The sequence below is a fragment of the Pocillopora verrucosa genome, chromosome 14 (genome assembly GCF_036669915.1).
Source record: "Pocillopora verrucosa isolate sample1 chromosome 14, ASM3666991v2, whole genome shotgun sequence".
Lineage (NCBI taxonomy): Eukaryota > Metazoa > Cnidaria > Anthozoa > Scleractinia > Pocilloporidae > Pocillopora > Pocillopora verrucosa.
Window position 1 is genome coordinate 14,746,389 of NC_089325.1, and position 12,407 is coordinate 14,758,795.

The 12,407-nt window shown below is 41.2% G+C and overlaps 1 protein-coding gene across 1 annotated transcript in view; it reads left to right on the forward strand.

The window, feature by feature from the left end:
• Positions 1 to 12,407, forward strand: part of LOC131777406 (bridge-like lipid transfer protein family member 1) — a 47,882-nt gene that overhangs the window by 6,358 nt on the left and 29,117 nt on the right. The window contains exons 12-26 of the mRNA XM_059093705.2: positions 288 to 414; positions 689 to 845; positions 1,281 to 1,451; positions 1,546 to 1,663; positions 2,177 to 2,332; positions 2,681 to 2,778; positions 3,515 to 3,749; positions 4,291 to 4,508; positions 5,018 to 5,200; positions 5,531 to 5,668; positions 5,977 to 6,153; positions 6,319 to 6,651; positions 7,459 to 8,173; positions 8,473 to 8,740; positions 9,332 to 9,566. Coding sequence (XP_058949688.2) covers positions 288 to 414; positions 689 to 845; positions 1,281 to 1,451; positions 1,546 to 1,663; positions 2,177 to 2,332; positions 2,681 to 2,778; positions 3,515 to 3,749; positions 4,291 to 4,508; positions 5,018 to 5,200; positions 5,531 to 5,668; positions 5,977 to 6,153; positions 6,319 to 6,651; positions 7,459 to 8,173; positions 8,473 to 8,740; positions 9,332 to 9,566 — 3,329 coding nt within the window. The remainder of the gene's footprint in view (positions 1 to 287; positions 415 to 688; positions 846 to 1,280; positions 1,452 to 1,545; positions 1,664 to 2,176; positions 2,333 to 2,680; positions 2,779 to 3,514; positions 3,750 to 4,290; positions 4,509 to 5,017; positions 5,201 to 5,530; positions 5,669 to 5,976; positions 6,154 to 6,318; positions 6,652 to 7,458; positions 8,174 to 8,472; positions 8,741 to 9,331; positions 9,567 to 12,407) is intronic.

Below are 12,407 nucleotides of genomic sequence, written 5' to 3' on the forward strand. Positions count from 1 at the left end.
TATTCATATGTACTCATGCTAACAATTTCAAAGTAAACAACGACTTGCACTGAGGGCCCTCTTAATCAAGGCCTCCATCAAGCTAAGATTTTATGATAACCATCGCCGTGGAGATTTTGTTTATAAAAATTATAATCTTTCTGGACGTTGTATTTGATACGCTTTTAGCACCTTTGTGGAAGCGGCTACCTGGTGGTTAGCACGTTTGACCCCTAACCTCTTGGCGTCTAAGAGCTAACCTCGACGCCTTAGCAAACTGCTGTTAAAAAAGCTATTTTACATCACAGGTTATGTTCCCGAGGTCAAAGCCGAAAATGAGGAAGAATTACCAGACAGCGATCCTCACTGGGGAATCGATGTTGTCTTTCTCAAGAACACCACCTTGTGCTATGGCCCTTGGGTTGATAGACAACGGTAGGAAATTGGATTTCTTGAAAGACCGCATGAGTTTTTATATGTGGAGAACGCTTGCATCCCTCGGCTGTGGCCAGGGTTTGATTCCAGTCCGAACCTTACAACGCTTGTGATCGGTTTGTAATGTCTTGTTGGTGATCCTAAGGGGTCTTCTCTAGCCTCAACAGCCTCGTCTCTTCAGAAAATCAAAATATTCCAGAGTTACTTGGTAATAGAGAACGTGCTATTGCTAAATTTGGCTACTTTTGATTTATTAATATTTTTTGCTTTACAGAGATGCATTGCAGAAGTTCTTCTACCCTTTTGACTATCAAGAGATTCAAGTCACGAAACCGCTAGTCCCTGGCCAGAGGCGAGTCCACACCGGACTGGATGTTAAATTTGACTTTGAGTGTGACTCTACACTTGATATTTTATTTTCCAAGAATAGGGTGAGTTTACACTGACTTTGGGTGTTGTTTATTGTTGGGGTAGGTTAAATGGAGCCGAGTGAGAACCCTACTTACACGTCCCAACTGCCCGTTTCATGCGCACATCTGATGTCGCAATTTTTTCTTGTCGGTTGTTTTGTTATAACTCTGTTATCAGTGTTTATTATATATCTTTGATTGGTCAATTTAGCAGGCCGTTTTTCATTGTACGCGCGCTAAATTTAAAAGTTTTTTGAATTGGACCCTTCCCCCTCTGTTGGACTCGAGATACAATAAATATCTTACTAACCTCGTTTTTTCGCTTGTACTGTAAGCCCCGCGTGTAAGCCCCGTGTGTTTTGCTCATAAATCCGAGCGGAAAAAAGATATTGGTCCGTAACTTACTGTACGAACCTCGAACTCAGTTAGTAAGAGGTGTGTGCTTCTTTTGAACAGGTCACTAAGGCTCTTCACCTGTGCGTGGGGTCTGGGTCACATGTTCGAGTATACCAGCCGTGGACTGTGAACGAGTATGGTTATACTACTTCAGTCGTGGCCAAGTTATTCCAAGTCGAAGCTACGACCAGTCTGGCCTATAGGAAGCTCATTGATGCAGACATGATGGATGTAAGAGAAATGCACTTGTAACTGTTTGCTTCCCATTTAAGCCACAGCAATTGTATTCGTTCATCGAATTAAGTACAATATATTTCCCTTTCAGCTGGCCTTCCACATGTCTTTCCCCCGCATTTGGAATCAAACACAGCACTGGTCATGTGATATCACCCTTCAGAAAGTCACATGGAGTTTCATCTTTGCGCACAAGTTCTTCTTCCAAGGTGGGGCAACAAACTTAAATTCGAGCCCTCTTTACGAGGATTACAACAATATATTTATTTTGTTATAGAGACACGGTGGCCTAGTGGTTAGTACGCTGGACACTGAGTCGAGAGGCCCGGGTTTGAGACCTTATTGGGTCATTTTGTTGTGTTCTTGTGCAAAACACTTAAATCCCCCAGTGCCTCTCTCCATCCAGGAGTATAAATGGGTACCAGTGAATTTTTAGGGAAGCCAGATGAAATGCAAGGGGGTAACTTGCGATGGACTAGTTTCCCATGCCAGTCGCTTCATGCAATGTAAACCGGGATAAGCACTAGCCGGGTGGGCCACTTGGCTTGGGTAAAGACATACATTATTGTTGTTGTGGTTGTTGTTTTTTTTCAATGAAGCTCGGCTTCCTTCCCCACCCGTTTTTTTTTGCACTTTAAACCCAAGTTTCGCTTGGTCGTTTTTACTATCAATGGTTTTGGTTTTACAACACAATCAAGATTCGTCACCTTTTGTTTCCGCAGAGATGATCGAAGACTGGACAATGAACTACAAACCGGATCTACTGACCTTTGTGCCTTATGAGTGGTCATTTAACATCATACTGCGAGACTTTGAGATGGTTTGGTTGGGAAATCAGCACAATTGGATTGAATGCACGTCAAATAAACAAGAAAATGGTGCGTCAAATATCTTTATTTCGTCACCGATGTTTTGTTTGGAACTATCCGCTTTCATCTCCCTTGAAATTACACTAAAGCTTGTTTCTTACTTGGGAATTCTGTTTCAAGAGATTTTACAAACAGCGAACGTTTCTTGGGCTATGAGATTTCAATTGTATTTTTTCTTTTTCGTACATGCACTTTACTTTATAAAGCGCAATGAAAGTACAAGAGCATTTTGTAGATTTGTTTCATAGACATTGTTTCCTTAAAGGAAATTTTGAGAAGATCTGTTCATCATTTTTGTAAAAGCGACTCTTTTCAGATCATTCAATGGTGTTGTGAGTTATTTTGTTTTGTTTTTAGCTGAGCTGGCCTTCTGTGGTGAGGTGTTCGACTTAACATTTGTCCTCCAGTACTTCCGCTTCATACCGGAAATAGAAGAAATCAAGTTCTTTCTACAGGTAAGTTAAAAAATTTATTAATTTTATCATTTTCCATCCGGTTTTGTATTTACTGCGCCTGCTTTGCATCGTGCAGCCGTTCTATTTACTCTGTCGGCAACATGTCCTCTCTTAGGGATCCATTTGGATTCTACCTCAAGAAATCTCGTTCAAGTAATTTTTATTGTTATTGACGTCTTTTTAGTCCCCTTTTTTTGAGGTGGATTTTACTGAGGTGACGAACGCTTCTATTGATGTGGGTGGGATATTTAAATGTTCCGTAGACACATGTATGCTTTGCAAACCTATTTTTTCCTTCCCCACCCAACCATCCATCCTTCCTTTCTTTCTTTCTCTTTTACGATGGAGGTTCATGTTTTTTTATCTTAATGTCTCCTTGACGTTGAAGGTTGTTTTTAGCGTCGCCAAAAAAAAAAAAAAAAGAACTGAAAGAAAAAAGACCCCTAATCTGGACTTAATTTCTTTAATCAGTTATCAAGTCAGTTCTCACCTTCAAGTACGCTCTTAAACAGATTTCACGACTGTTTGCTTGCCAACATGTTATTTGTAGCAAAATGGGTCGGGCATTAAACTATGATATCGGAAAGTCAGAGCCAGTGCCATTCTTTATGGGGAACTCGAATTTTAATTTTTTGGCTGCGCGTTCGTGATACTAACTGGCATCTTTCTTTATTTGTGACATTCAAACCTGAGTTACGTCTTGCCTTCAATTTTTTGGTATGTTTTGGTCTTTCAGGCCGAGAAGCTGGTTGCCAGAATGTTTGTCCCGGAGTCAAACACTCTCAGACGCAGCCTGTTATCGCTGGCTCGTACCTCGGAGAAGAAACGGGAACAGGGTTTTAGATCGCGCTCATCAACTACCACGGGTAACATAGATGAGGCGGTTGAGAGTGCCGATGAACAGCCTATCACAAGCACAACTGAGGAGACCATCAGTGGAGGATGGAGGCGGCACACCGACGAAAGTCTTGGTTAGATAAGTTAGATCATTCATTGCTTAACCTGCGTGCAGGTCCTTATTATTATTAACGCTACTGGAAGTACGTTTCTCCGCCCGCGGGAAGATTAGAGACGACTCCGGGAGAGGTTTGTCAGGGGTCTGGCACTATCAGTGTAGACCTCTGGCCAGCTCGTGTTGCTCAAAGATTCGTAATTTCCCGCCGGCGAAGAAACGCTCATTGTTGAAGCGCTAATAATGAAGGTGTGCTCGCAAGCTATTCATTACTCTTTGCTGCAAAGCGTTTTTCATTTGACTGTTGATGAGACAGTTTCAGTTGAGTGTCCAAAGTTGATTGGAATTGTACCGTCTTTGCCTTAGTACTGAATCTTTTGATAAAGTAAACGAATAGTTCCATTTGATAGTTTTCTTTTTCCGATTGACTATTGCGATTACGTCACGTAATGGAAGAATGATTTAAAAGCGAAAGCAATGGAAGTGATATCAACTACGGAGACTTAGCGGAAGCCAATGCCATGAAGGTTCCTTTTTTTTGATATTCTCCTTTGTTACAGGGTGGGTGGATGTGATGTCCGTTCCCATCCTGGGGCTGTCCTTGGGGTACATGTATCATCCTATGTATCCGAGCCCCAAGTTTGAGGTACCTCGCGGGGAGGAACTTCCTTGTGACCCCACACAGTGGGAACCTGACGTCATCAGCCTGGAACTGGAAGCTGGACCAGCCGCACTCAAGGTGTTTGGCTCATTGTTGGCTATGCTCGCAGCCATTAAGGTAAGATGGTACACTTTTTTGCTCGAAACATGAGGTTTGCGACCCGCTAAGTGGCTGGAAAGGCAGGGAAAGGTCCAAGAAACAACTTTCTTTAACGGATATGTGGAATGGTTGCGCAGATATTTTTTACTTTCGACAGCGCTTCTTCCAAAAATATTTCGAGTCGTATTCGTGCGTATGATCGCAGCGGCTCGCAGGGAAAAAGAAGGAGTTTACACGCAGAGCGCTTTATCTCAGAGATCTGTCGTTGTGGCTTGTCTCTGAGTGTGTTCCAACCATACAGATATAAGCAATGCAGCAGTTTCCGTATCCTGAAACTGCTTTTGCCTCACCCTTCGCTCCCTGGATCAGAAAGGAGCGCTAGTCCATATTATTTCGTCTGTTTCTCCTGTGATGTGGGGTTACTCTACCAGAAAACTCTAGCAAGCGCTATTCCTATCCTGTAATAATCACAATGTCTTTATCATATCAGTCATCTCACTGTTTTTTTTCCCTTTTTCTTAACACAGGAGAACTACTTTGGCATTAACCAAGAGTTTAAAGAGCTCGGCATCAAGTACAATCGAGAAGAATCAGTGAGCGACACTACACTGGGCTCAGGCAGCAAGGACACAATTAACTTACTAACCTTGAGGCCGATGGAAGCTAACATCATCCTGACACTTTCTGATGTCAAGGCGGAATTAACTAAGGTTAGGCCTGTAGTGACAAGGTACAAAGTACATTTGTGGAACTTTATTTGAAGGAATCGAACAATTGAGAATTCTTTTTCTCTTTTGAAGCCCTTTTTGGTTGAGAAACATCCTTAAGACATTTTTTTCCGAAAAATGAAGCGCCTTTTTGTAACAAGAAGTCTTGGTTTAGAACTTTGTCAAGATGCATTCGCCAGCTTGTGTGGCAAAAACCAGCTTGTGTGGACAAGACATTAGTAATAGTAAAGGGAATAGTTTTCTCGGCAGAGAAATTTTTTGTCTACGTAAATGCGGCTTTATTTAATGCATTTACTTTGTGTTAATTTGCAGCATTGTGGTCCCGGCGAGCCATCAAGTCCGCTTTTGCTGATGGAGAGACTGTCGTTTGAGATGCACAAGACGTACACAGAGACTCGGTTACAGTTACATCTGAGTCCTGCCACAATCGTTCTTGTTGACGGCAATGAAGTAAGACAGCCAAGTTTAGCTATGCTATCAGTACTTCAGTTTCTTTAGTATTGTCAAGTTGGTATTGTGATTTCTGATTGGTTGAGAATGCAGCGCGAGTCTTCTGGACCAATCACAACGAAGTAAGGCGAAACCTAAGCAATCCTGGTTTAATTTTGACACAAGATTGATAATTGCTCTCTACTCGACTATCAGAAGGCTGCTTTGGGCATATACTGCAAAACATCGTAGTTTCTGGATCATTTCCTTTGGAAAAGTTTATATTTCAGTTAAAAATTATTGACTATTTTCTTGTTCTGATTTAACAGCGCGGTAGTGTGAACCACAATCTGTCCCAGGGTCATCTGAGTTTGTCTGGACTCCAACTCCGTGGTCACGCTATGTTCTCTAATCTGGATAGACCACCAGACTGTGAGACTTTGGAGTACGCATGGCTTGTAGAGATACAGCTGGGCATACTGTCTGGAAGGCTCACCATGCCACAGGTATCGTAATATCATAAGAATCGTATCCAAAACCGATTCTCTCTATGAGAGGATTTTTTCAAAAATTGTTTTGCCATTATTTAGATTGCGCTTGAAGCCGGGTGTTTCCCTTGATAATAAATGCTTTTTTATTGATTGATGATTTTTTTTTTGTTTTTTTGTAAGCTCCAAGCCATGGCGAACTGGGTACAAACGTTTGCATTTCACGTCATCAATAAAGAGAATGACCTGGGACCTAGTACCCCATATGTCCAATGCATTCACGGTAAACAACAAAATGTTTGCGAGAGAAGGCACAAGAAGCGAAAGGTGCCTAGAGACGTGGATCATAGTGTAGAGACCAACGAGGGGTCCTTGCCAAAAGGAACCTTGAAAAGATCAAAGAGCTCCCTTCAGCTGTGTATTCCCGAAAGTGACGTGAAGTATCAAATGACAAGGGTCTCTGTGGGGAACATTAATTTGTTCCTTGTTGAGACTGGGTCTGCGTGTAATCTGGAGGTATGGCGATTCTCGATTTTACCTTAAGTAAACATTTTTTGCCTTGTCACAGTGTAGTTTATGGGTGCAAGGCTTGATATTACGATCATACGACAATATACTGCTTTCAAAGATGAAAACAATCTGGGCTGACACTATTTTCATTTACTCTTGAAAATCGAGACGTGACAAGCCCGATACTTCTCTTTACAAAAGAGTGTTTTCGACTGAGAGTCTGTGATGCAAAAACCAAAATAATCACAACCGCCAATCAAAACAAAGGAAAATAAAACGAGGAACAAATGAGAACTCAAAGAAATTAACCGGTTAACCGCCCAAGACGCAGGAAAACGCGAGTGTCCAAGTTGCGATAAGTTTGTTTTGATTCTTATTGGTGGGGAAATTGGTGCGAGTCTTTTGGAACAATAAGAAGCGAAGTAAAGCAAAATCAAAGAAATCCCGAATTACGTTGGACCCTCAATTGAAAAGTAGTCTTATCAGTTCGTTTTTCAGCAAACTGATTTTGAGAGCAGACAAACTTACACTCGCAACCAATTTACAAGTGTGCAACAGCTGGGAAGGAAATAGGGATTGGGGATTGATTTTTGGGAGTCCTTGACAAGAGAGAAAGTTTACTGTCTTTGAGAATTTGTTCTGAGTTGCAGCCAATTCTTGAAATGAAGATTGCTTAGATCGTCGATATTCCAGAAGGGAAAGTTGACATTATAATCTTAAGGATGAAAGGGCTTTTATCCCATAGATTATTAGCTTTTTGTATTCAGAAGATTAGTAACTTGGTAGTTACAGTTTCTTTTTGTCCTCTTGCAGGTTTTTCCTGTCAGACTCGCCACATGCAGTCTTCATAGTTCAGAGTCCAGCTCGGGTGTAAGTTTGTTCGTTCAAACGGTTAAACTCCGCCAGTTTGTTTGTACTCCGTGGCCAGAGAGGACGCAAGAAATTCTCGGCGACGTGCGGCGGCCATTGTCCTTGGTAGAAAATTCATCCTGGCTTCAGGCGGCTGCTGCACAACTTGGACCAATCGTTTCTGATATATCGAGCGCAACGTCTCACCCGGAACTATACCAGGAGCAAAAGGATTTCCTGGAGATGCATGATGCAAGGTTCCAGCGGCTGTGGTTTCTGTGGCAACCTCAGGAGCAGTTGCCTGGTAGAAGACGGGGTTGTTGTGGTTGTACCGGCGGTTGCAACTTTTTCGGAAAAAATTTCAATGGTCCACGATTCTTCACGGCTGATAAATTAGACGCCAGCGAAAACGACATCGGAATTGGCGGATTTGGCAGTGAGACAGGTTTCTATGACGACGGCGACATCGTGGACAGTGGTGCCAGGCCTCTTATGTATTCTCGGAGTGCCGACCTAGATGCCCTGGACTCTAATTATTTTGATCGGTCGCCCGTTGGCTCGATAGAAGCATTTACGCGCCGGCGATACCATATTTCTGGGTCAGAGGGAAGCTCTCCAAAAGCAAGAAGGGTTATCCACGCGCCCTCAAATGAGGAAGCCTACGAGGAACTCGGGATAGGTTAGTGAAAAGTGTTTTTACGTAAAAATATGTTTTCCTTGAAGTCAGTGATGCGCTTATCAATATTTAAAGCCAACAATTTCGTTTTTATAAGTAGATTCTTCCAAAAGCTATGTATAGTATTAACGAATTTCGGCCGGAAATTGGTTTGCCCCAGGGCGTTTCTCGAAAGTTTCTGCAACTCCACGGGCCAAGCGATACTCTAAGATCTTAAAAATAAAGAATATTCCGCGGATGTATAATAATATAAATTTTATCGTATATTATTATCACAAATTTTTTTTGTTTCTTTAAAATAGATGACGATGTTAGCCCCATGCCCTCTCGTCTTAGCTGGTGTGAATCGATTCAGCGCGAGGAGTCCAATATTTCCAACATGCATGAAAAAATGCGCCGCATTAGGAGCACGAGTCTCCAAGGGTCAAAGCAGAGCTTGGGGCAGAGTAGGAACCAATCTACCTCCAAATCACCCCACGGCGCATTGCAGAGGACTGAGTCTCACTTCTCTCGTGGAAGCGAGGCTTCGTTTTATTCCTGTGGTAGCCTGTTGGATGAAATTGATATGAGGTAAAGAAAGTTGTTATCTTCATATCATTGTTTGTTTCTAATTCATGAAAAGCATATATTTTTGACACTAGAGAATTTCTCATGCTGAAAGATAATTTACGTATAAGGAAAAGGGCTCGTTTGTGTGGGAAGTTGAAATTGCTTTTGAGCGAGCTGAGTTTACGTGCAGATCATTATGCAGTCTGTGTTTCTGCAATTTGTTTTAAGGCAGTCTTGGAGGCGAATTTACATCTATCAAATCTGTCAAAATATGTCACCTATAAAAATTTTTTCAATGTAGATAATCTTGAAAACAGTTGTATTAAAAAAGGAAATTGTGAAATTTGATAATTCAGTAAGTGTGGTCAAGAGCCAATGTTATTCCAACGCAAATCAAATAGAATTGGTTCTATGACAAGAAGCTTGGGCCAGCTGATTTGATACGAAAAGAGCGAAAAAAGGAAACAAGTATCTGTCTAACAACATAATTTTCCAACCTTCGAAAAATAACCAACCACACTACGACCCCTACAATCAAAGGGATTTGACTGTGATTCGAGTAGGTCATAAAATTGTTTTTGTTTTGTTTCGTTTTGTTTTTCTTCCTGTCAGGCCTGCTAGTTCAAGGGTAAATTCTCTCGAGTCGTTTGTATCTGCTGTAGAGGAACCAGATGACCTCATGAAGTTCGACGACGAGATGCTTTCTCCGTCTCGTTTTGTTATCACATCTCCAAGTCTGGTTTACAAATACTCACAGCATCTGGGACAATTGGAATGTTTGAACTGGAATTCACCTCTGATGATTCCAGCTGAGCAGCGACTGTTTAGCATCACAAACAACCTAAAGGTGTGGTTGATGAGTTTGAACTTTTTTCAATTAAATATCAGTCTGTTCAATGTAAAGCAGTAAAAAGTGACTCCTACAACATCCATCAACAAATCAAATGGAGGTGCAAAACTCTTAAAAACGGAGTCTTCGCATTTTCTCTCCGATCGAAGTTCGCAGTCAACTATGCAAGCAGTTGATCTTGGGCGGTGGTGAGTTGAAATTATTCCTCATAGTCTGGTACCATTGGCCCATATGGATGAAGGTCCTCGTTTCCGTTTCGTTCGTTAAAGCGGTTTTCGATTCCGTTTGGAAAGAAATCCGAGACTTGTTTGGTTTGGCTCTACGTAGGCCCTCTGCAATAAAAAAAAAATCACAAAACAAAAAAAAAGCAAAATAGGAAAGAAAAAGAAAAAAAAATCGAACTTTTTTCTCGACCACTCAGATACAAACCCAACACTAATTACATGCTGGTCCCTCATCTTTTCTTTCGCTTTAGTCAGTCCGCTCCTTTCATTGGAGTTCAATAGTTCTTGGCTCCCAGCGATATTCTCTTTTAATTGGGTTGGCTGTGGTTGGTTCACTTGTAAGACGCACTTTCGAAAAGCAGGCTGCTCCAGTATCAGTTCTGTCGTAACTTTTACCGGATTTTTAGTAACTTTTTCCACGAGCGTCTTCTGATAGTGTACCAGATGGCCGTGCCGTAAGGCGAACACTAAACTCGAGTGCTTGCTCGCAGGCTAAACAGAAGGTCGTGACAAGAGGTCTTTCAGGCGGTGGTAGACCGCCTATAAACCTGCTTTCGATGCTTTTTCATCGAATAACATGTTACACCTGCACTATTCTGGAGGAAATTATGTTTGAGTTAAGTTGCGGCCGTGCGCTTTGTATAGAATAGTGACATTACTACTTTTCTTTAACTAGTTCCTTCAGCTGCAGATATACAGCGATGCTTTCACAAACAGCATTTTTGAATCAGCTTCTTTTTCTCTGAATATTAATTGCAACTCATGGGAACTAGGCCTCAACATGTCAACACAGATCATTCATTCAATTTGAATATTCCTCTTTTTCCCTCATTGATTCACAGTTTTGTATCCAAAATTTGCTCTTCAAAGCACACCTGTTGATTTCCGTGGTCGTTTTGTTTGTTTTTCCGTTTTTCTGTTACTTGCTTCAAAACAACAGGCGTGATTTTCCCCTTGTTTAAATCTGCTTTGCCCTTGGTAAATTTTTGTCTTGTAAAACACAGACCTAGCGCTTCTCTAAATTCGGGAATTCTAACTGCGTAGACCAGAGGATTTAAAAAACAGTTAGAATAATTTACAAAGTTTGCTATGCAATCAGTTCTCATTGGTATTGCAACCTGATACACAATGTTTACAAAGGTTGTCGTACTTAAAGGGAAACAGCAAACCATAGCGATAATCGATGCATACAGCAAGGTCTTTGTCAAGCGTTGGTTTTGTAGTGTTCTATTCGTCTGTCTAGAGGCCACGCTTTTTTTTAGGAGCTTCCTCCTAACTCCGATGTTACAGGCGCATACTATGAACTTCAAAACCAGTGCGTAGATGTTCCAAACAATGATGGCATATTTTGCTGAAAAGAAGGTTCGTGTTACGACGAAACATCCCGATGCCAAAATAGCAAGGGACCACGCTGCGAACATAGCAATGTAGTAAACACTTCTTGGTAGAATTCGGTGCTTCAGCGGTTGGTATGTGGCGGAAAATCTTTCGCACGCAATGAGAGTTGTTGAGATTAAGGACCCTTGCATGAAAGTAAAATCGACGAAAATTTTCAGTGGCTCATTAATAATCCAGGATTCGTGCCATAGCTGATAGTGGACTGCAATGATGTGCATATAAATAGGTACGGAGACAGCTCCCAAAATAAGATCTGCAAACGCCATGTTCACGACCAGAAGTAAACTTTTCTTGCGAAGCTTCTTTTTGAATGCAAAGGTACCGATCGTGAGTAAATTTCCTATGATTATCAAAACCGACATGACAGTGAAAACACTGTACCATGCTATGCCCTCCATCTTGCAAGGTAAAACCTCTGTTAAACCAGACGAGCTCTGTAGAGTCGCATTAGCTGTCGATGTGTCCTTCATTTTGAAGTTTTGGAAAATATTGATGCGGATTAAAAATGACGAGCTGGTTGAATTACAACTAAATATGAGTAGGCTTTTAACCTCTGGTTGTTTACTAAAGGCGAGTTACGGGAAATAGGGGTTTCCTTTTGTTGTCATAAAAACAATTAATCAATTCGATAAATGGTCACCAAATGCGCCTAACTCTTAAGAGACTTTTATTTGTAGCGGCGTTACTTCCGATTTATGCCATTTAATTTGAAAACTTATCCGGATATTGCTACGTTCTCACTTAGCGCGGATCAAAGGAGAAAACGAATATTACTTCTATAGAGTAGCTCTTAGCAATACGATTTATTTGGTTTCCAATTGTTGCATTCGTCTAACTGTCAGCATTCTAGAAAGATTGAAAAGTTACAGCACAGCCGAACTGACGAGTTATGGGAAATTGGGGTTTCCTTTTGTTGTCAAAAAACAATTAAACAATTTGGTAAATGGTCGCCCAATGCTAACTTTTAAGAGATTGTTATTTGTAGCGGTGTTACTTCCGATTAATGCTATTTAATTTGAAAACGTCTCCTTTTAAATTGCCACAAAAGACAGGCTGAATAATCTTAACTAAACTTATCCAGATATTGCTACGTTATCACTTAGCGCAGATGAAAAGAGAAAACGAATACTGCTATTAAAGAGTAGCTCTCAGCAATACGAATTATTTGGTTTCTAATTGTTGCATTCGTCTAACTGTCAACAATCTAAAAAGATTG